The 24,752-nt window shown below is 47.4% G+C and overlaps 1 protein-coding gene across 1 annotated transcript; it reads right to left on the bottom strand.

Annotated features, from left to right (window-relative positions):
- Nucleotides 1-9: 9 nt before the first annotated feature.
- Nucleotides 10-22,030, bottom strand: LOC119393726 (aminopeptidase N-like). The gene is made up of 20 exons (XM_037660845.2): nucleotides 20,934-22,030; nucleotides 17,231-17,386; nucleotides 16,941-17,043; nucleotides 15,726-15,846; nucleotides 15,196-15,347; nucleotides 13,946-14,059; nucleotides 13,295-13,429; nucleotides 12,359-12,424; nucleotides 11,597-11,662; nucleotides 10,900-11,060; nucleotides 9,801-9,892; nucleotides 8,129-8,259; nucleotides 7,779-7,834; nucleotides 6,902-7,049; nucleotides 6,146-6,222; nucleotides 4,691-4,804; nucleotides 3,331-3,498; nucleotides 2,215-2,358; nucleotides 1,213-1,294; nucleotides 10-193 (listed from the first exon to the last, which is right to left on the bottom strand). Exons 1-20 carry the CDS (start codon nucleotides 22,028-22,030, stop codon nucleotides 38-40), a joined length of 3,339 nt encoding a protein of 1,112 aa, XP_037516773.1. The 3' UTR covers nucleotides 10-37.
- Nucleotides 22,031-24,752: the final 2,722 nt, after the last annotated feature.

Here is a 24,752-nt window from a genome sequence, read left to right as displayed (position 1 = left end):
ACCGCCTCATTTTTTTTTTTATTACGCGAGACCGGGACTACACTGCCAAGTCAATCTCGTCCAGCCAGTGTTTCACGACGGGGTAGAACTTTGCCTTCCAGGCATCGTCGAGTTTTCGCTCCTCTTGCACCTGCTTGTAGCGCCATTCTGGAATCTTCGTGGACTGCTTGTTGTGCTTGTAAAAGGAGCTCAGCTGAAAAGTGTTGTTAAAGAAGACCAGGCGTCGAAATGTCAATTCCGGTTAAACATTATCTGCGTACAGATCCACGAAAACAGCACGAACTGCCGGTTACAGGTTAAGATTGGTGCGATCTCGCGTGAAGTGTGTGACCAAGCCTTCTTCAGACATTCGTTGGCGAGTTCGGTAACGAATACTCGGGTTTCACTTATAATACAGGGCTGTCTACGTTTGAGACACAAAGCGTTATAGCTTACTTAAGCGTTACTTGGCGCACCTAGGTTGTCGAATGACCCACCTGCGGTTGAACTACAGATGTTTTCTGTGCTAGTAATCGGAAAACATATCAATCTTTTGTTCGTCCACTGCTGATCATTTCAAGTTTTCATCTTCATTTGAACATCGAGGTTCTAGGGTCGGAAGGTACAATTACATTTCCAGTGCTTGCCACCTGTTCGTTCCGGCAGTTTTAACAGTTTTCGCCTCGTTATGTAGAGGTGACCACAGAATGAAATTTCACACACATATTACAGAGAAATTAAGAAATGCGATGTGAAACTTTTCCTGTTCAACAGTACACACGAAACGGTCTTTGAAATTAATTAATCCATTCATCACTATATATGCCACATCTAAGCGCATGAGAATGTCAGGCTAACAACATACCCGTTCGCATACAATGAAACACGATATAAAACTCCATGAGTCATCTGGTTCGGAATGGCGCTGGTCAGCTAAAGGAACGTAGCCGATAAATTTTTCATTATGCTGATATTTGGGACTTTTTTTCAGCGTTTTGTGTGCTTTTATTATATTAGATACGCACTAGACCTTTTGAATGCCGCCCGTTTGCACAAAGACGTCACAAATCTAATATCTACTACAAAGTGATAAGTGCGAAAATTTGTGGAGATGAAACACTCCGGAAGTCCATCGAAGACAGCGTCTGCTTTTTGTACCTATCTCCACTGATAGCACACCTATTCTCCTGAACTTCGGTGCTTTGTGCTGCACTACCGCCTTGAGACACTTACCGTCTTAGCGTCTGCTGATTCGCTCGCAGTCTCTAGAAGCGATTCTTCGATTTGGAAGAGTACCTCGGGGACATCGCGGAACCTGGAATAACAAAGGTTAGTCGCTTTATTGAATAAAACTATGTAGTTTCTGTAAGTGTGAATGGTTTATTACGCCCATACAAGGCTAAAACATCAAATCAAGACGCCCGGTTCTTAGTTTGCAATGCCTCGGCCGATGGGTCAGTAAGGCCGTCAGCAATTGCTTGTCACTGCTGCACCCGCACATTCAAGAAGTGCGTCCCCTTTATTCAGGCGAAAGCCTTAGATGCCTCATCGAGGGTGAGGAGTGACCGCCGTCGTCGGCGGCGTCAACAAAAGTGATGCAAAAAATCGTCACGTGATGACATCAACATAAGCTCACAGGTCGCCAAAATTTGTGACGTCATGATGACGTCACAAATTTGTATATGAACACATAACATGAAACCTTGCATTGCTGCGTTCTGTACAATAATAATAAAAAAAGGCCGGGCACTAAATCATTCCACGGGAAGACATCGCCCCTCTCCGCCACTACAGAACAGAGAGGACTACCTGTAAATTTATAAAGACAACCAGACGGTTCAACTTAATGTGTGCATAAATGTTTGCTTGAATACCAGGTAAACGTATAAAAGATTATTTGGCAGAAACGTGCACCCCCCCCCCCCCCATTGAACAAAGCCTTAAAATAAATACCTCAGAAGTCCAGGCTATAACGAGTTTCGAGCACTGTTCAAGCATGCCTATCTAACACCAGTTCACTACATTTACATAACACCAACGTTTGGTGTCTTGCGTTTCTATTCTCGCCGAAGCTCGGTCCCTTAGTTGTTCTGAGCAACAGCTTTAGCATTTTTATCTAAATAGCCCATCGCACAATTTTTTAAAACTACATTTGACCATACGTCAAACGCTCACTTAAAGCAAACAACAACGCTGAACGCAAAAATAAATTAACATTACTTGGTTCTCGCTTACCTCTTGTGAATGGAGCCCCACTCGTCGTTGATGAACTTGAAGGCGACGGGCTTGCCCTCGTGGTTGTCCGAGAAAGACGTGAACAGACCGGGGATGTCTTCGTGTCGGATGACGTCGTCAGGTGCCACCACGGACTTGAGGTAGCTGCGGGCAAGTTACACTGTTGATTTATTCACAGAACAGAGCGAACGCGTACGCCACTTCGTCGACTTAAACCGCCGTCAGCGTCGTATTGCGTTCGCTGTATGGGAAAGTGATGAGTGGTCGTCGTCGAGCAAGGAATGTCGACATGATGGAAGCAACGTTTCGACAAGCGCACTCAGTTGGACTAGTTGGTTCTGCATGACGACGACGTGGATGCGCTTTGAAGAGGCGGGCAGAGATGAGACGGCATTTGCGCTCTGTGTGTCCCGTCTCGTCTCTGTCCGCGTCTTCAAAGCGCGTCCACATCGTTGTTTCGACGAGGGAACGCGTCTTAATCTGTCCCTGAAGACAAAATGCGTACACCAGCCACATTCCCCGTTCAACGAATTATAATCACTTTAAGCCTTCATCTTCCTCCGGAATTCCTGTCTTGCTTGGAGGCAACGTAACTCAGTGTTGTTTCCACTGCTACAACATATCAGCTTGTGACATCGTCGGACATGCACAAGAAGTTTTTTCCACTTCCTGGTAGCACAAACTAGGCATGTCGCACGAATGGTTGCTTGCGGGGCTAGTTGGTTCATTACAACACATGTAAGAGCGCGTAAAACTGGAAAGGAACGACGATGGAGACATGGTGTAAAGAGCGCTTTACAGCGCTCTTTACACTGCCTCTGTCGTCGTCCTTTTCAGCTTTACGCGCTGTTACATGTGATGCCACACGTATTTATGTCCTGCAGTTTTTAGTATATTCTGTCGCTTTTATTATATTTTGTGAGCGTATAAAAGATCAGTCAACTCTACGCTCCGCTCTCCGCTTTCTCGCACGAGTCGTATTACGCTTGTAAACAAATATTTTGCTGCACTTCACTGTGTACGTGCGGAGTGTAGTACGTCGTATGCCCACGTCTAAATGAACGTAAAAGGGGCAAACTCGTGTCTCTGTATAGTCCAGCCATCGAGGATCCTTACTTTCCGAGAAGCTGCGCGCTGCGAGAGCAGCTGAGAGCCTTGATGATGTCCGCTCGCTCTGACGGGTCATCGGACTCCTGCAGTCTGTCCCACAGGAACTTCCAGTTCTTCTCGCCGCCGGTTTTCACCGCCTCGCAGAACACGGTGTAGCGTAGGTGCGACGGCAGACTGCGCGCACGATAAACACGGAAGGAAGGCACTTCGCATGCGCTAATATTAAACATGTAACAAATACACACTCATCTCTCGCGCGCAAGACAACTAATTGTTCTTGTTTCATCTGCTTCTTATATCGCAAATGGGCTGCGATTGACAAAATAGCTTGTTCTTTTGCGTACTAACAATATATAGAAACGAAGAAAAAGAACCCTACATTTCAAGCCACGCTGCGCACGCTATACACCTTTTCAGCGAAGGCTCCCTGGGTGGGTGCCGCCGTAATCCCCTCTGGGCTGTGGGAAATATGCGTGAACCCACAAAATTGCACTGCCGAAGCAGCGACTTCAGCATGCGTCAGTCTTTGCACTCCCATGCTACAGTCCAGAGAGGAGGTGTTCCCTACCTCCGTTGAAAAGGTCTATCAGTAAGACGTTCTGGCGGGTTCATAGCTTTTAGACGTTATTAAACTGCGCGATGAGACGAGGACACAAGCGCTCCTGCACTCGCGGTGTCCTGTACGTTTCCTACTTGTGTCCTCCTCTTTTCGTGCAGCTTAATAACGCCTAAAAGGTCTATACACGTGCATAGGCGTGCGCAGGGTTGCCCATCAGGGGGGGGGGGCAAAGGTTCATCGCAGCGCCCCCCCCCACCCTACTAAGTCAATGTATGGGGCAGATTTTGCACCCCCCCCCCTCTTTGGTGACTAGAAGGGTCCATGTACGGGGCAGGTTTTGCGCTCCCCCCCCCCTCTTAGCTGATTAGGGGGGGCGGCCGCCCACCTGCCCCCCCCCCCTCCCTGTGCGCACGCCTATGTACACGTGAACCGCTTGCGCTATCAGTTAGTGACGAATGAATATACATCTGCCGCATCTCTCTCGCAACGGTAATTCCTTCATTCATTCGTTACGAAGATGGGCGTAAAAATGCAAAGCAGTACCAGTGATACCTAAAAACAAGATTATGATATCCTTTTGTTGTTGTTTTATTGTTGTTGCTATACTGCACAAATTGGGCAGTTTACAACACATGTGGTTTAGTTCGGTAGCAAAGGTTTGGACAGAGCTGACCCAACTGAACGTGCGCAGAGGGCACTACAGCTGCGCTGAATATACCTGATCAATGATAAACTAAACTCTAGGGTTTCACGCTACGAGTACACGGGCACTTTTGCGCGTCGTCCCCATGAAAATGCGCTACTCACTCATCGCCCGCGGCTGTGCTCTCCTTCACCTCATGGAACATCTCCAATGCCTTGTCGATGCAGGGCTGGTAACCGTAGTAGCAAGTAAGGAAGGCGAGCTCGGACTCGAGTTCACTGCGTTAGCAAAGTACACGTTCCAGGTAAGCGTTCCGAAAATACCGCAACATTAAGTGCACTGGCGCTCCCAGAATAATTCGGAACGCCGGACACGCAGCCGCTCGCTGGAGGAGCGCACCGGCGGATAAATACAAGCAAGGACTGTGCATGCGCGGCTTCCCTAGCAAGCAAGTATCGCTCCCTACTGCATCTAGATTGGCGTTGTCTTGTTTCAAAAGGGTAGCACTAGGTTCCGTTTAGCATTATGACAAGGAGGGCATGCTTTTCGACATGCTGTCTCGATAGGCAAAGGGCGAAATTCGTGTCACTGAATGGTTCAATAAATATGTTCGTATCTATTAATCGGGCCGACGATGTGCTCACAGTTGCATCAGGCGAAAACGCCGCCTTTTGCCAGCGCTAGTCACAGTCACCTACCATAAATATTCTCATCAAATTATAAATAGGGACCAACTAAACAAAGGAGAAAAGCCACCTAAGCACTCGAACACGCACGCACCAAGGCTTATGCTTCAATGCACTTGCATGCGCACACACAGCTTGTCACAGACACCACCCACCCAGTCCCACTTACTAAAACGCTAATTGGGACCTAGGGCTCCCGTTTTGTAGCAACGCAACGCAAATCTAGGTGCAGTAGGGACCAATGCTTGCTTGCTAGGGAGACCGCGCACGCGCAGATCATGGTACTACTTTTTCTGCAGGCGCGCTCCGCCGGCGAGCGGCTGCGTGTCCGGCGTTTCGAATTATTCTGGGGGCGCATGTACATATAAGGAGTAAAATTGAACTACTCTATCCTCTTTTCTTCAGATGTAATGTGTATACTAACGAATTTCAAGAAATCAAGGGAAATCCGCGTACAAGAACCAGTTTATTACTCTTATGTCACGATATGTGTTCAATATATGACTCACTGTCCACCCATTGGATACGACTGATTGACGGCCTGGTCCGTCTGTCAATCAATTGCCCCATTATCACCGATCGAATCAACCACGCCACCGATTCGTCGGTGTGGTTGATTGGCTGATTCACATTAAGCACTATAAACAAGGCGGATGCACATCTTGCAAAGGAAAAATGTTTTAATGAATGTAGCCGCACACTCAACATCATATTTCCCAAGACCGGCTTCATAAAGTCAACAGTTAACTGGAAGAACATATCGGCAAATGTGAAACCAACGACTCCTCCAACTGTGCAAATCACGCAGAAAGAAATGTAGAGGCTCGTAATTGAACATTCGGCACCGCACCTAGGACAGTACTGCAACTGCACTGCAAACGAGAATAATATTGCGCTGCTAGCGAAATAATTTGACGGCAAGAGCGGCCTTACGCGGATAGAAGCGACGTCTCGTTGCCATCCCACGAGATGTTTGCGAAGTTGGCGCTCAAGAGGGACGACATGTATCCCTGCGTATCGATGAACATGACGCTTTATAGCTGGTTCACTGTACGAACAATATTAGCTGCAGTCCATAAGCGTGAGAACGCGATAACACAGGGTTAATAATCAAATCTAAGATCACGTATGCACTCAATATTCCATTTTTGTGTTAGAATGTTTACTCAGGAGAGCTATCCTAGAAAGAAGCTACAACATAACTGCTGGTCCTGCGCAAACGCCTTTTCCGTACATGGTAGTATGACACTACACACTCTCGCGATGCGAGTTTTCCCACGATCGTTACATAAAGAGAATACCGTATTATTTCGCGGATAACCCGCATCCTCAAAAACGATTCGCGGACAATTCGCTAAAAATGATCCCCGTGTATTGCCGCGAAGCTAGCTTCTTCGCATAGCTGTAAAGCACCACCGTGAAGCCACATTTGCAAACGGAATTTGTGTTTTGACTTTAGCTGTACATTATTTTTAACCTTTTGTGTGGGTTATACGCGAGAACATACGGTAATAAGGTACGTTTGAAGCGGAACCTTGATAGAAACTGAGCCTTGAACTGCTTCACACTCACTTCCCTCAATACAAAAAGAAGAATGCTTGGATGCCCTTATTCTGCATAACTGATTTGTCATTTTTATCACGCGTGCATCGACGTTAGCGAATAAGAAAACGGCCCGTGGACGCGCACCTTCCACTTCGAGTAAGACTCGGTCGTCTGCAGCCGGACCCCGACGTCCTTCATCTTCTCGAAGGCGGCTTTCCACGGTATGTAGTCTTGCTCCTTCAGTAAGTACTTGGTGGCCTCAAGGGCTACGGTGTAGTTCACGAGGCCGGCCCTAAAAACGAACGGCAACCAAAATGATTGCAAGTCAAATGCGCGAATACAAGAAACCAGAGTCCCGTGTTTCTTTACGAGAAGTACGTTGGTTCTTGAGCTCGCCAAGAATCACTGCAACTGAGCACTCACTCCATCGTGTGCCTCTAGTTTCCCGGTCTGCATGTAGCATCAGCAGCGCTCTCCTTGGACGACGAATACTTGCACCGCGTAACATCCTATTGGTTTGTACGATGCCGCGGTTTTTCTCTACTGCGGTTCGAGGCTATACAACGCAGCTGCGCGGGGCTAACCACTTTGTGCCTGGCATTCATGCTGCTGTCTCACACTGCTGAAGTAGCTTTATCGTGTCGCTCATCGAAGCAGCAACATCACTGACAGTGATTCCACTCTCTCTTATTTTATTCCGATAGAACGACTATGGCCCGAGTCCTGCGAACACTAATGTCACCCCGTTTCGCGTTGGTCTAACCACACTGCTCCCGCAAAATTCCAGTAAACACATTGCAGTACTAACCTGAGCAGATTTATTTTGTTGCTTAAGAGTATATTGCAAGACATAAATGTGGCAATAGATAGAAAATCGCGCAACAGCGTTGCACCAAGGTGCAGTGATTATAACCTCCTCGACGTGCTTACTTGGCAGGATGATTAGCATTAAATACGCTCAGAACGCTTCTCGATGCTACAAAACTTATCGCCTAAAAATTAGAATCAGGGAGCGACTTACTTTGCCAAGTCGAACAGGTCGTTCTGAATCTGAGCGCGGTTCAGTGGGTGGATGTACTGAAAAGAAATAATAAAAAAAAGCCCCGAAATAAACAAACGCTGACTTCTATAACCACACTTAAATGCATTTAGCATAATGCTTTTGTCGGGTCTTTCACTCTCTTGAAATAAGACGTAGTGTTTTTTTTTTTCTCGTGCACTATTTATTGCCTAATTATGGCCTAACAAGGCTATCAAACAAACCTACCAGAATACACGTATTTACTTCTAAGGTTAGTCGTGTAGACGACTGTACAAGTTCTCGAATAAGAGGGGTATCAGAGGATCATTTGCGGGCGAACTTCAGTTTACCGTGTGGTTCCAAAGCAGCTGACGAATGATCAGGTCCCAGTTGTGAACGTCGTAGTTCACTTTGTAATAGCCCGAGAACTTGCTGTTGATCAGAACCCAGTGATGGGGGCCAGGCAGGTTCTCCAGTTGGCCTGCAAAAAAAAAAGAAAGAAAGAAAAAAAGGAACGTGGGCATGTGAGTCCTGCTTACCGACCATTACCATACAGTCATCGACTACGGTATGTCGATCAAAAATACATAAGACAGTGGCGTTTCAGGGAGAGGTTAGCTGCCTAGAACCAATCCAATCTCGGTTTCAATGTAAGAAAAGATAGACATACTTTGACATCTATATGACAACATACTTTAAAATCTGACATTGACAAAAAAAAAGCAAGACAAATATTAGAAACGGGCGCAAATGGCCAAGGTATATCACCGGTGTAGAATTGTGCCGTCTATTGCCCTAAGGAAAGAACTGCGCTACCTAGGTGTAGCATTTGACATTGACAGGTGAGATATTCCGTATGAGATTTCAGTTTTGAATGTAAATGACACTTTTATCTTGTGAGATGAGCAGTTATCTCTTTAGGGTGTCGTGATTTGTGGAAGCGGAGCGGCGCAGGCGCGCGGTTAACATTCCGCGCAGTTACCATGTGCCCGAACAATAAAATTTCCGTTGGAAGTTAGAGCTTCTCCGTGCGGCATTCTTTTAGTCCCTTCTTTCAGAAGTCTTTTTTCTTGCGCTAAAGAAGAAATCATGGATTACCAACTAGCTCGAACATGCACATTGCTAATATATGCAGTATTTTTCTGAAAGTCCAATAAACTGCACGCAGCGGAGCGCTTACCACATGCTCGCACATGGCCATATGTTTATAGGCCCTTTGCCGCCATTCCGTAAACTTGTGGCCTTACAAGCTCAATCTACACCACGTCAGTCTTAACCTCAAAGCGGAATGAAGACAGTCATTGCTAATGAAAGGACCTTCCTATTAAAAATCTACTACTGAAACGCTTGCAGATGTTTCCTTTTTTGTGTGTGTGTGCCAACGAGGAGTTAGATTTGTATCCAGGGGATGTTCCGTGAAAAATATCCTAAATTATAAATGCATCATACTGCGTATCTAAATTAGGAAATCGATGCTGGGACGAGACCTAGAGATCTGATGTACAAAGTTTTGTCACAGAACTACAGTTTATCATAAAATTAATACCGGCTGCAATAAAAGAACGCCATGGCGCTCAGCATGAAACACACTAGCCGAGCATGACAAGGTAACGTGGAATGCCGCTGGATGATATATCACGGCGCAATTTGTGGCGGATATCTACGTAGTCGCGTTCTACTTCACGCACAACCATGATAAACTGGTATGCCTTAAGCACTGGACAGCTTCAACTTCGATGTTTCAATGTGTGCCACATAACAGCCAGCAATAATTTCTTGTACCATATTTAATGAAGTAATTGTGCAATTTGGTTGGTGCAAGTCATGTCAGATACTAGACCTAATCCAGCCGAAGAACTGTGTTTGCCCCGAACTAACATTCTCCCCTAAATTTAATAAGACATATACGCATTCAAGCAAAGGACACTAACGAAGTGAAGCGAAGTAAATTAGTATGTTAAATTATTTACATGTACCTAAACTGTCGCACTTCTGTCGCACTGTTGCGTATTATATACCCACCTTCTTTGTCGTACAGCCAAACGGTTGGCATGGTGTTGTCAAACAGCCGCTGTTCGGATGACACAAAAGTGATTGGGATCGGCCATGTGAACCTGTAATAGACGCAAAAAAACGCCGTCTGTCACAGAGTGCCAAGAACATGCCAGGCTAAGATATTCAATATACAATGCGTTTTGTCTTAGTGTGAATGTAATTATAGGGTCACTCCAAGCACACGTGGGCGTCGCCGTCGCCGTGATGTCCCATGCAAAGTCTATGTGCAAGAGGATCCTATCGCGCCTCGTGCAGCATAAACCTTAATTTGCGTACTTATTCCCACTGGCAACGGCGCTATTGACGCGGACAAAGTTTTAGGCAAGGATAGGAGAACGGTGATTTGGGCAAGTTGGTTGGTATTCATCTTGAAAACAGTGCATACAAAAGGCAGCCATACAACAGGCAGCGTATACAATAGGCAGCATACAATAGGCAGGCAGCTGGTTACTACGGTTACCATGTTTAGGCAAGGGTATAGGCCAGGGGCGTAGTCAAGGGAGGGGTTGGGGGGGTTCAACCCCCCCCCCCCCCCCGAAATTTTTCAGTTTTGCTTGCGTATATAGGCACGCACACATACAAACGCACGCACGAACATACATAAAGTATGGTTGAACCCCCCCCCCCCCCCCCGAAAAAAATTTCTGGCTACGCCCCTGGTATAGCCACATAAAAAGACGACATGGCCCGTTTCGTATCCTGGTTTCTATTTGCCTAAACATTTTTCTGCGTCCATATAGCGCTATTTCTCATCGGGACATGCACAACCAACTGTAGTCGGATGCAACTTAAGTCCGGAAGGCCCCACTCCGACGACTGAAGCAAGGCAGCCAATAGTCTCCGCGGCTAAAAAAATAGTCCCGCTCATGCCCTCGACAGAATTATCCGAAGGCGGGTCACCGGCCGTCCGGCTCGTGACGTCAGCCTGGAGTGCGCGCCCGTTGGTGCAGACTTAGGTGCATCCGCCTTTGAGAAGGAACTTCTGTAGACTTATGAAGGGGGATGTACCCGACTATAGGTGACCGTTTCCACTTCTATTTCCTCTGCAGAGCGCCCAAGTTCTCACCTCGACTCTCGTTCCTCCGGCTCGAGTGCGAACTTGCTCTGAACGAGCGTGGCTGCGTTTTCGTCGTAGACGCGGTTCACCATGAGCATGGGGAATCCCGGCTGTGTCACCCACGGCTCCATCACATTCGCGACCTTCAGGGGACGTTTCTTCGGCATCGCCTGCCAATGTGTAGTGAGTGAGCAGTCAAAATACGCAAGCATTCGACACAATACCATCGATATAAGCATCCGCAGTACGTCACTTGCGCGCAGCCATTGTATAATGTAAGAGAACACACGCGTGTGCATCTACTCATGCGGGCGCTTTAGCGCATGTGTTAAAATATTGGTGCACATCGCACGGTGAATGACATACACCAGGGACACAAAGGCGCATAAAGGCTCGCGTATCGCCGCAGGCTACGACGCTCGGGGAGTTAGACCTTGCTCGCTGTCCAAAGGTCATTAGCCGTCTTAAGAGTTCTGTACGTGCGAAGGATTTGCTTATTTCTTCATAATGCTTCATTTGTCGTTCTAATACTGAAATATGAACACTAGGATGTGAAGATCGTTTTACAGTGATCACGAAAACGGCACTTCGACATTTGAAAACTATACGATGTTCAATTCGATTCGATTTGTTTCTGGCACTCTAATTCGCATTCGATTCGCCAATCCCACGTCTGACCAAGAAACTTCCTTAGAAAAGAACTTACCTCTGTAAATGCGTCCCACACGAATGCGGAAGTCACGTTGCCGAACATCCTTTTGTCGAGGATTTTCTGTAATGTGAAGATATGCGAGAGTGCAAGTAAATCACTGCACAAACAATGGTGAAAAAAAAAATAAAGACCCTGTTTACTTAAAGGTGCCTCAACTTAATTTACTTTTCTTGTACTATTTTCTCGGAATGTGTGTCAGTGCAAAACAGTGGTTAGCGAGATCTTTTCTCTTCTTAGGGGGGGGGGGGGGGGGGGCATATACGCGTTAATGACATGCTTACAGCATTGAAACCGTGTTCACCGTACGCGCACCTTACTAATGCAAACTGCAATTCTGAAATTTCTATTGGCTTTAGTATTTATTTATTTATTTATTTATTTATTTATTTATTTATTTATTTATTTATTTATTTATTTATTTATTCTGAGCAGAGGCGGTCTCTTTACGCACTCCAAAATCTAAGCACTAATTAACCCAGTATTGACATTTCATACTCATTGAAATGATTCCGTCGAAGCGATTGGGAGACGCGCAAGTACCATGAGATTCAGCTACAGAACCCGTCAATGTACAGCGGCATAATACGGATGAAAACTTTAGTGCTTCGCTTACTTCTACACATCGGGCTCTTAGCATACCAGTATACTGACTGATGCGTAAGGCAGCGGCAAGCAACGGATAACCTCTAAAGCTGCATTTTCCTGTTAAAATTATCAACGTTTGACAGCGTATTAGAACACATAAAAAAAACTTACGTATACGCCCATCTTGAAGTGCTCTTCTCCAACAGCCATATCTAGCATGCGCAGAAGCGCTACAGCCTACAGGAAAAAAACAAAAACAAAAAAGGAAATATGGCTAAAAGAAACTAGCGTCAAAATAAACGGGTTATCACGCCAAAGCCAATGGTGTGCGCGGTAAATCAACACTTGTTAAAGGTTCTTTATCGAGGAACGCTCATACGTCGATGTCGTCACAACCGAATGCGTGCAGCCAGAGATCAGGCTACCGGTTGTGCATCGGAAAACGAAAGCGTTGCTGATGATCAGATAACATAGCCGTCACAATCGCCGTGTTTTTACCAACGACCCATTGTCGAATTTAAGGAGTCCTTACCGATACAGCAGAAAGTCAACATTTGGGGGGAAGAAAGCTAAATATCTAGCAATAGAGTCCTTCGATTAGACTCTTAGTGGGTGAAAACAGCAGGCGTAGAACCTCAATTTGCGCATATACGGAACGGTGTACTGTCGCCTGCTGTCCCGCCAGCGCCGTGAGACATAATTTAGCCAACACTTGTGCAAAAGTACGTCTTAGCACAGTAAACGTACGAAGCAGGTACGACTCTGGTGCAGTTGCATGAACTATGGCTTCCCTCTGTGTTCAAGTTTATGTAATTGCTTCCCAGGTGAACACAGATGTTTTAAATTAAACGTGCCGTTGAGGTATTCCCATGAGAAAAACTTAGGATAACCGAGCTTTCACCTACTGCCGACGTACGATACAATATCACAATTCAGTATCAGAAAAGCACGTTGATTGAAGATGAAGCGTTAGATCAAAGCCTCGTGTTATAAGGCCCTCCTGGATAAATTAAATAAATATTACTCCGAAACCGCACAAAACCATACGCTGCAGGAAGAGTTCTGTAAGAAGTAGAAAAAAAATCTACAAGATAAGCAAAAGGGCACCTTCTGAGTGCTGAAGACATTGAATGACTGGTAGATCCTGTACTGGGTGTCCACGTTTGTAACCACCGCCGGAGCGTACTTCATGATGTCGTGCTTCATGACGGGAACGATCTCGTTGACGAGCATAAGATCGTACTAAAGAACAGTAAATAAAGAAAGGGAATAAGTTAATGTTCGAACTAGACACACGCAAATATCTCAGCATGCATCATAAGCGTAGTGTTCACATTGTAGACCCAACACACACAGACATATCTCTCTACCTTGTCCTTTAAGGCAACTTGGAGTTGCGTTCTACGAACTTTCTTTAAAAATCTCATATCTTGAATAACTCCAAGACTAGTCCCAGTGTCGAAATGTAAGCCTCAGGAAAAAAAAGTTCCATTTGGGGAATATCTTTAGTTTGCATTGCTAAAACATAAGTTCACGACTCGCACCTTTCTTTAAGGATGATCACAGACATACTGAGTACAAAATTTAGTCTCATTTGCACTTAACACCAGTGTACAAGTCATTTCCGAGCGACTCGAAAGAATCACATCAAGAAATGGCTAACACCAAAAGAAAACAAAAAAAAATTACAGGTAAGTGCAAGTAAGTCCTTAGACGCCCCGTAACAGCTAACTACAAACACCATGGTAAGGCCGTTACCGATTTGGAAGTCTGGTCGAAGTACTCGAGACATCGGTACTGGAAGTACGTTGCGAATCCGTCCATCAGCCAAACGTCGTCCCACCACTCCGGAGAAACTAGGTTCCCGAACCACTGTAAAAAAATGAAACATTATAAAAGAACAAAATGAATAAAAACAGCATTAAACTGGAGATTAGTAAAGAACACGTGGTGACTGCTTCAAAGACAGGCGCCCTTTGCCAAGAAATTTTCAGCTGCATTATGAGCATTTGGTGAGCTATCTGTGTATACATGTTCTCGTCAGCGTGCGCAGGGTTTCTCCTTCAGGGGGGGGGGGAGGTTTGTCGCACCCCCCCTCCATATTATGTCAAAGTATGGGGCAGACTGCGCCCCCCCCCCCCCTCTTAGAGGCAAAATCCTTGAAAATAAACACGAAAACGAGAAACGTGAAGCTGCTGCCCCTCAGCCCACAGCCCCAACCAGGGGCGTAGCCAGACATTTGTTTCGGTGGAGGGGGGGGGGGGGGGGGCTGGTGTTCAACCATACTTAATGCATGTCCGTGCGTGCGTTTGTAAGTGTGCCTGTATATATACGCAAGCAAAATTTAAAATTTTCGAAGAGGGGGGAGGGCACCCCCCCACCCTCCAATCCCTGGCTACTTTCCTGGCCCCAACGGCTACCACATGCTCATGCAATAGAACCTGTTTTTGTAACCTTCTCTGTATTGCCCGCAATGCGAGCCCCCTCAAATTTATTATGTGCTTCACCGCATAGCGTTCCAGCATTGCGGAAAAGGTGGCTTTTAAAATCGGCCACGGCCGCAGACGGACTGAATCGCGACAGCGCTGGTTCCAGCTATGAAACGATCAACGCGGCAGCGGTAGCAGCTTCTGTTAATGCAGTTTCGGACATGCTATTTGAGCAAGAAGTCCGGACAATAAGACTTCGAAGAGTTTCAGCCTCGAAACTTCAGATGTTTTCATACGTTGACTCTAAGGGCTTGTGGCGATGCCGTGAAAGCGTCCAAATTTTCAAGCCTGTCCAATTAAAATCGGCAGCTGTGTCATAGTTATTACTGATGTGTATTGGCATATCCCATCCGATGTTATGATTTTCTCACAACAAGCTGCCGTCACCATATTTTGCTTCGTTTCATGCAACACGTTTATAACAATTATCGGTTATAACAAAGGGATTTTCGTGGCCGGCACTTGGGTACATTGTTATAAGTGGGCTGGACACACAGCTTTAGGACACAAATGTCTTACCTCGTGAGAGAAGGCGTGACAGAGGGAGAGCATGACGGTCTGCCTCTTGGCTATCGAAGAGTCCTCGGCATCGTAGAATGCGATCGACTCGGGCAAGTACAGGAGCCCCATGTTTTGAATGTCGCTGATGTAATGCTCCATGGCGATCACGTCTACGAATGAAGAGATGGAGGAATGAGCTCAGAAACTCGAATGGCATAAAGAGAGACCAATGAAACTTCAGAAGGCCTAGAAGGTTTGGTTACGAGGTGTAAACGGTTTTCTGAGCCTCGTCAAGATGCAAAAAGCGGCTTTTAGTGAAGAACCCTTTCTTGAAGAAAAACATAAGTTGAAGTGCACTGAGTTGATCATTACAACACCAAGAAAGTGTATACAGCACGGTAAATGTTCCTCGGAGAAACTCTTCATCCTCAAATTGAAAAGAATAATAAAGAGGAAGAAACAGGGCGCTTGAAGTCTGTAGTACAAATATTGCGTGGTAGCATGGCTAGAACTGCAAATCGAAACGGCGGACGGTTAACGGGACTTACCGGTCTTTGGCACTTGATACGGCGACGCGAAGTATTCTTCGTAAAACTTCAGAATCTGCGGTCCCATCGTAAGCAGGAAGTCGACGTCCTTCGCTACACCAGGGCGTGCCCAAAGCTTCATCTGAGAAGCAATATGGTAGAAATGAACAAGGTCATCGACTACGGACTGGTGGCGTTTAGCGCATAAGATAAAAAAAAGATTGCAGTGGCTTAGCTCGGCTATGCTACGACATACGTAGCGTTAGCAAAGGTTCAGCTGATTATTCTTAGCTTTCCAGATTGTCTAGGATTATTAGCCTCCTTCTGTTCATTCTTCATACGCTGAACCGCTAATTACCAGGCAACTACTTCGGGATCCGATGAGATAAGCTTCTCGGCTCTTCTGCGCCGTTGAGCAGCATTTGTGCTCCCCTTCTCCATGGCGTTACCCACCTGCAAACGCCAGTCAGAGGCGCTATCAAGCGTTCCAGCGCAGTGGCAGACGGCGACTGCACAGCGAAGGCGAATAGCTGCGCACGCGCCGGCGCCAGTGTGTCTGCCATGGCTACGACGTCACTCCTCTCGAATGCGCAGACCAGCAGCGGCGAGTCGCGCGCGGCGGTGGCGCGGTCTGCGCGCGCGCCGGCGCCAGTGTGAGTGCCGCGGCTAGGACGCCACTCCTCCCGAACGCGCAGACCAGCAGCGGCGAGCCGCGCGCGGCGGTGGCGGAGAGCGCGTGAGACGCCAGCTCCGGTGAGCCAGCTGTGTGACATCACTAATCCTCGCGCATGCGCAGCACGGCTCATGAGGATCCACGCGAAATCGGCTCCGGCTAGGCAAGTGCTAACACTACAGTAGTGGTTGCTAGCGCTAGTAAGTGGCAAGGGCGAGTCAATTCCTCCCGAGGACAATGTCGCTATTCCACTAAAGGCGGGCATCTAAAATGTCCCAACGCATAAGGCGAACCACTCTCGGAGTTCTGGGCAGGTCTCCTAACGAACCTACATACGGTGAGTTATCTCAAAGAACAGGCGCCTTCAACCTGAAATCACAGCGAGCATTATAGTAAGTAACGCTGCATGATTTTAGTTACAGTTCTCATAGATCTCTCTCTGGTTCCCATCAGAGATGCTGCCTCTGATACACGGACAAGATCAGACTGTGCTATAGGGAAATAACAGAAGTGCATTAACAAAAATGCCCCGCAAACAATAATCATTGTAGTAAAATACATACCGTGCTGTTTCCGTAAGACACAAAGTCGGATATGAAGAATCCGGTAGCGAACGTTGACATGGGGAAAGACGTGACGAACACATCTGCTTTTGACTCGTTGCGCCTGAGGAACAAAATAATTGAGAGCCTAATTAAACGTGCGACTACAGTAGGTCATGCTAATGGAACTAACTCATCGTCCAAATAAGATTCGACAAGAAGCGGGGCTGTTCCCATCGTCCCTTTCTTTTGTAGAGCACGGAGACAGAGCAATCGGGGAAGAAGTCTACTAGCTAGAACGAAGAACTCACTTTTTATACGTTGCTGATAGGGGCATGTTAGAGAGCGTGTGAAGGTTGTTGGGTCGAACGACTTCAATAATGAAGGGAGCCTTAATTCCAGGTTCGTCGAAGCATGGGAACGTACGCCTGGCTTCGGTGGGCAGGAAATTGGCGCCATAAACCCATCTGTCGAAAGAAAATAAATGCATACGCACAGTGTTCAAGGCTACGCCAAATCGTTCAAACATTACTTCGTATTACGAGGGCTGTTACACAAAGTATAACGATGCATGAAAGCGGATAAAGAATGAATGTGGTGAACATACACCATACTGTCTTTTATGTGTTAGCAACGTTTTAGGCTGTTTTTCTTGCGACACGAAATTTCATAGGCCTAAGCTACCGGTACAGCTGTCATAGTGAAGTCATGACCTCTGTGATGGAGGTCATGACAAATGGTGACACACTGAGCAAACACGCATTTTCAGCGACAGGAGAAATTTGTTAAGCGGAAGATGAATTTGAGCTCCGCGAATGGGGAATGAAGGAATCACGCTCTCCATCGCTCCTGTATTGCGAAAATGTCGTTCTCTTTTAAAGAGCCCCTAAGCCACTACGAGTTCAAAGACGAAAGAGTGGTTTCTTTCGCGCCTTCGCTGCTCTTGCTACAGGCGCTATCTCTTCTTCGCCAATTATCTCTTCATAAAACACGTGGACAATGTCAGCACGTCGACCTATCAGGATATCGCTCTTTTCGTCTGCACGCTGTTATCTTCACTTACGCAGTCGAAAAAACGAAGTGAAAATAAGCTGATCGCGCACGATAATCGTGCGAGACAAGGCAGAACGGGCGTGTGCGAATGCGCGGCAAAGCATGGTAGGGGGCAGTTCGCAACTAATATCCCTCGTATATGGACCAATTGAGAGCTTATTATTTCCTCATGACGCCGCGCGAACAGACGTCTGGCGTCGCGAATTGTGCCGAAAAGACTGGAAACGCCAGGAGATAATTAATACCGCGTTCGTTCTTTATGTATTCAGAGATTGTTTAGGGGCCCTTTAACGCTCTCCCCTCTTATTTCTCTCTTCAGGAGGACCGAGGCGCTGCGCCGCGCTTTTCACTTGTACCAACGAACCCTGCGTTGATGCATAACTGTATCAATACCAACTCATGGCAGTATTCCGTGGAATATATCTCTATAGCAGAAGCGCTCCCCGGTTTGGAAATCAGAAATTTAATTGAAACTAATGATTCTTTAGCTTCCACATGATCACAGTCCATCACCTAGGTTCGTGTGACTACCAATGGTAATCTAGTTGTAAAGCCTGTAGCCTTTTTGTTGTCCGTCAAAGGTGTAAACGGTGCACCAAGCCTGCCGGCGCTGAAGTTACGGCTCGAAAAATAAACTTTGACTTTAAGTTTATTTTTTTAATAATGAACCCGTTAGCGCGAAATTATTGCGAATACTGTTTTCAAAAAATACTATCGGTCTTGACTGACAGTGTACTTTTAGAGGTCATTTAAAACAAGTAAACTCGCGACTGAACGTACAGTAGCTTAACGTACAGCCTAACCAATCCATCGTCCTTTGGCGCAGCCACCCTGCTTAGTAGTTCAGTACATAATATTAATAATAATTGTTGGGGTTTAACGTCCCAAAACCACGACATGATTATGAGAGACGCCGTAGTGGAGGTCTCCGGAAATTTCGACCACCTGCGGTTCTTTGACGTGCACCTAAATCTAAGCACACGCGCCTCAAGCATTTTCGCTTCTATCGAAAATGCGGAGGCCGCGGCCGGGATTCGATCCCGCGACCTGCGGGTCAGCACTCGAGCACCATAACGACTAGACCACCGTGGCGGGTTAATAGTTCAATACATTTTCCCAGCTTTGCATCACTTGTCTCGCCTTCTTGGTTGATTATAACAGCCTGCACGTTATGTAGCAGCAGACACCTTGAAATCTGGCTTCTCTACGGATACATGCTTTATGAGGGAAAGCCCACTTTCCCAAATGCCTTCGTTTTACAGGTTTATTTGTGCATGTGGTATGGACGGCTGCCATGACAATAATAAACGTCATTGTCAATAGTTTAATGAATGAACGAATGCGCATTAAACGACATTTGCCATCTTCACGAAAGTAGCTACAAAATATTTCTGTTTCATGCATTTTCCTCCAACTTGCGAAATTCCTTAGAAGTTTGCTATTTTAGCAGTGTTTCTGCACTTCAGCTTTATTGTTAATTGTCCTTGCACTGACACGTGCTGGACACGTGGTTTCCTCAGATGGTATGGCGACCACTCAAAAAACGCTGGGTTCGATCCTCGTACAAGTACAAATCTTTTTTTACACTGCGAATCTTGCCTTCTTAAAAACACGTACGGGTTTTTGGCTTGCACCTTCGTGGTTAAGGCACGGGTTTAAGGCGTAAGATAGTTTTAACCTTGCATCATACTTGCACTATGAAAGGTGCAAAAAATTACCAGGGTAATGCGGAGGGTAAGATTTTGTAGGCGTTACATCTGACCGGTGTCTGTACGCGTGAACTCAAGTTTCAACGACTTACACGTTGCACCTAATCGTAGTCCTTTCAGAGGAGTACACTTTGTGCTATCTCCATATAACCAAAAGTAACAATAGTACGCACCGAAAAAGAACGCTAATGGCAATGCAGATGAATTGAGCAACAATAGGCAACTTTGGCATTAGTATTGTTAAATTATTCTTCTATCAGCAGAACGGTTGCCCATAGAACGAGGAAACTTAAATAGTAAACCCGAACAGACTAAACTATAGAACACAGGTGCGGACGCCATTTTGATATTTCCGGAGCTTCTCGCCATGACGTCATTGATTTCGACAGCGCTTACTCCGGTCTAGTTGATGTTGTTCTCGATAATGAAATCCTGTGTAATGAAACCTTGTTAAGGAAAACTTAACAAGGTTTGATTAGTTTTCCTGATCTGCACCATCTCAAGTGCCCCACATAACTGAACCAGTGACGCCATTGGCAGCAAGATTTAGGCACGTAATCAAAGAAAGCTTGGTCCTCGTTTTCTTCGGTAATACACGAACGTTTTGGAAGAGCACTTTGACAACGTAACAAAATTCAGCGACGCTATTTCTTGAAAGCAGAGCAAGAATTTCTTCCCACGTTTCTCCAACTCGGGGAAGTGTTACCAACATAATAAAAAGTTGGGCGAGTTGCTGTTGGTTCATCCATCTTTTCTTGTGTGCCGTGTTAGTCGTGCCCCTCTATACACCATGAAGTGTTACCAACTCCAAGTGCTCGAGTTTTATCTTCGCCATACAGTCTGTCTGCATAGGCGTGCGCAGAGTTCCCCATTGAGAAAAGGGGGGGGGGGTGCAATGTATCCCCCCATTGATAGAGTCCAAAAGAATGTTTCACAATGGATGAAGAAAAATTAAAATGTAGCAATGACGCGCTTCTCACAATGGCCTGCCTTTGGTCCCCGTATTTCCAGGAGTAAAGATGGGAAACAAACAATTCCTGGAGCAACATCAGGGGCCTTCGACCGCCATTATCGTCAGACAACTGTGGGGTCATGCAAAACCCTGATCGTTAAATAATGACGCGACAGTTCCTATAGGAAGCAGACTGTGCAACCCCCCCCCCCCCGGCCCCATCGTGCGGACGCCTATGTCTGTCTGATATAAGGCAAAATGACTATGCATTGAGTCGACGCGAGCGATGAAAACTCTTACACGGGTGGGCCTTCGTCCCTCTGGTAGCGTCGGACGTTGAAGCCGTTGTCGTACATAGCCACCGTGCTGAACGAGATGTTCAGCTCGTACTTGTCGCCCGCCACAAGGTCCTCGGCCAGGTTGATGTACAGGAACTGGGAAAAGTCGTTGGTGCGGATGCTCAGGATGTCAGGACCGGGAGCGCCCGAAGCGAAGCGCAGAGACAGGTTGCCGCGGTTGATGACCAGATTGGCCGCGTGCAGCTGTATCAGCTTGGTGGGCTCCAAAGCTTCCAGTGTGATGCGCACGCTGCCCTTGAACGACATGCTCTGGTCTTGGTACTCTGGCACTAGTACGAGCTTGTACGCGACCGGCCTGACGTTCTTCGGCAGGCGAATGTTCTCGTCGCCGTGGTCGCCAGCGTCGTTGGGCAATGCAGGCGTGGCGAAGCGAAAGATCGACTCGTTGCTCGGAGCCTCGCTTTGCCTATATGCAGCCACCTTCTTGGCGTTCGCCTCAGCCTTGCCGGCCTTTGTCGCGCGGTCTTTAGACGCCCGGGTGCTGTTCTTGTCCGCTCCAGTGGGCGCTAACACCTCCGGTGCGTCCTGGACGGCCGCTGGTTCTGGTTCATCGGCCGCTGCTCGTGCAGCGGCACCGTCTTTCTCCGCCTCATCTTCGCGCTCTTTTTCCTCGGCGATCTTTGGAGGCTTGCGGGTAGGCGACGTCGTCCGCCTACGCTTCCTGGCCGCGGAGGCGGCTGGTGCGGCCTTGCGCACCTTGGCCGCGTGGTGGTCGGTGGGATTGCGTGCCAGCGATTTCTTGTTGACCGCGGGTGCGTGGTAGACCGCGCGTTGCTCGTCGGCCGCTTCGTTCTGCGCGACGGTTTTGTGCACGGGCGCGGCGGCGTGATGAGACGACGTCCGCTTCGCAGAACGCGCTGCACTTGCGGGCAGCACCACGGCAACGACACTTATCAGAAAGCACGCGCCGATCACGTATTTCCATTTTCGCTGACCCACGGCGTTCCTGATGTTCTGCAATGCGCTCGTAGCACTGTTGCCGGATCTTCGGACCTTGGGCCGGCTGCCCACGACGCGCTGTGCGCTCGACTCGTACATGCTATTCCGTAGTCGGCACGTGCCCTACAATGCTTCGGCTGCAACGTAGATCAGCAGAAAGGAGGCTACGGACGTGCTCACCAATCGGTTGCAGGGTGGGACCCGGCACTCGTCGGCGCCGGGGCGTTCAATGTAGCAGCCTTCCAGTGCGGCCCTTCGTGTAAGCCATTTGCCAGCACAAGCACCCCACGAAGGCAACAGAGCGCGCGGCGATCTTCACTTCTTTCATTTATTGGTTAACCACTAATCCCCCAGCGTGGGTATGTGCCACGGATACAAGGGTCTACTCTACTCTACACAAGGAACAGTGTGCTGCGAGTCAAAATTAATGCAGTTGCATTGGGGAGGGAACATATCGTGGTAAGGAGTGAAATTTCTGGCTACTTAAGTGGACATCGGGCTGTGTATCTCCTTGTGATAATTATATACGGCGAAGATATCGCCGTAGGTGCGGGTTAGGAATGTCTGCACTCTTTTATCCTTCGGGGAAGAAAATAGCTAGAAGACGGGGAGGGGAGGAAGGGCAGTGTATACCGCTGCTTCAATTGGCTGGCGCCGCCCTAAGCTTAGTGCAATCGCCATGAAACATTATGGGCAGGAATGGGGAGGGCGAACAGTATTCTCCGCGAGATCGGGCTATAGGTGGCATCACCGTCGCCGCGTTTGTGCGGATCGGCCGTCGGCGGCGCGTATACAAATGTACGCGGCGGAGCTTCGCCGTATGCGGTTTGAGTCGATTGTTGGCGAGTAAAGCGCATTGACTGGAGCCTAATGGCGATGTATGTGCCCTCCATTGCCACATCAATGCACGCAACCGTCCTAACGTACCTATAAATTGTGAGAGAAGTGCAATCTGCCAATCAATGGGGTACTGGCCTTCACTCACATTTGAGTTTTGCCCTGTGCTCGATGTTTTTTTCTTGCTTTATTTGCACGAGTTTAAATTGCGTTTTGCCTATACCACAATATAAACTGTGTTGCGCGACTGAGCCATTGAAGTATTTACTTCTTGCTCTAGCGGCTACAAAAAAAAAAAGAGAACCTGTACTTCTGCGTAATTAGATGAAGTAGAAGTTTGTGCACTCTGCTTTTGTTTGCATGAATACGCGTATTGCTGCAGAAATGTGCGCGGCTTCAGGCCTTTTTTACCGCTTACCATCCTCTGCAGACGCTAGTTCATGCTTTGTGGTATTACAAGGATTTTCAAATCGCCAACACATCACGAGATGGTGTCGCTAAAATTCTGCATTCACACCTCGACATTTAGTACTTTCTTTTTCGTTTAGGACGACGCCGAATGAATTATGTGACGTGCTTGAACGAGAAAGCAGTACCCACACTGAAATGATCTTGGCGAATAGACGGTGTTGCGACCGGGTATTTGGATCAATCCTACCGCTGACTCCTGTTGTCGTGCCGGTGTATTTAGATCCGTCCCTCATCGGCAACCATGCTGTTGCTACGAGAGGGCAGCGTCGTACCCGGACTCCGTTTGTAGCGTAGTCGAGTCTCCGGGTTGAGGAACTGATGCTAGCAAGATGGGAAAACAATAACAAGTTTACTGGCACTTTTGATACACTCAATTACATAGTTACAAGGAAAGAGTTCAGCGACGAACGCATTGGATGAGCCTGTTACCGAGGGCTCAGAGCCCCATTTCTCCCTCAGCACCATCGTTTTAACCCCTCAGTTTGGCTCCTCCCTCTTGATGACCACCAATCACACACACGACACCTCCCACCATGGCACAGTCCATTTCACTGTCGCGGAGGGGTCATGGCACACTTGAAGCGGCCAAGAGTCCTGCGGTTGTCGACACGCAGGTGGGGGAGAAGCAGAACAGGTTCCTCGTGCTTGCCCATGCAGATCTTTTCCCGACGCAGCGAAAGGGTTGCGGAGACTCCCGTCGAAACATACCCGTCAGGTGGCTTCGGCAGCGTACCAAGCCAAGCCCAGGTGGTCCATTGTCTCCGGCATCGCCGTCCCAGACTTTGAGGCCGAGATTCTGCCCATTGTTGGTCACTCGCCGTCCCAGGAATTTCGTTTCCAGGAAGGATACAGGTGTTCTAGCAGCGTGAGAACACCTCGTCCGCCGATTCTCTTGGTCAGTGCTTCGCCACCGACAGCCGGTCATAACAGCCTCCTCCCTCGCCAGTGGAGAAACGGAGGGTAGCAGCCATCGCTGCTGCTCGAAGGGTCGACGAAATTCGCCACCGTTGAATGTCCAAAGCTCGTCTTCGCTTGAAGCATTGTCTGGTCAGTTGCAACCCAAATTCAGCGGCCTCTCTGAAACTCAACCACATGCAGAGCAAGCACTCGGCCGCCTCCGAGCAAACCAGGCCAAAACAGGGTTGGTAAACAAATTTTCATTGTAGCTTTATACGAAAGCTGACACTCAAAACTCTCAGGACTCACTTAAGCTGAGAAGCCAAACGTGCTACATTACTCAAACAATCAAATAGTTGCACGAAAAAAAAAAAAAAAACTCATATATCAATTTCAAGACATTGGGAAGAGCACCCCAGACTCGCTTAGAAAGAGCGGCTAAGCGCGTCAGCGTTTCCACTCAAATTTTGCTCTTCTTATCCTTAATGTCGAAAAGATATTACCTAAAAATTCAAGCTCCACCTCAGAAGGTGACTGTTCTTAGATGTCACGGCTTGCAGCCAGGCAAGGGGATAACGTTCCGTATCTACGCTGAATTTGACGCCTCCGAGATTAC

The sequence above is a fragment of the Rhipicephalus sanguineus genome, chromosome 5 (genome assembly GCF_013339695.2).
Source record: "Rhipicephalus sanguineus isolate Rsan-2018 chromosome 5, BIME_Rsan_1.4, whole genome shotgun sequence".
Taxonomy (NCBI): Eukaryota; Metazoa; Arthropoda; class Arachnida; order Ixodida; family Ixodidae; genus Rhipicephalus; species Rhipicephalus sanguineus.
This window is presented reverse-complemented; position numbering and strand designations above follow the sequence as displayed.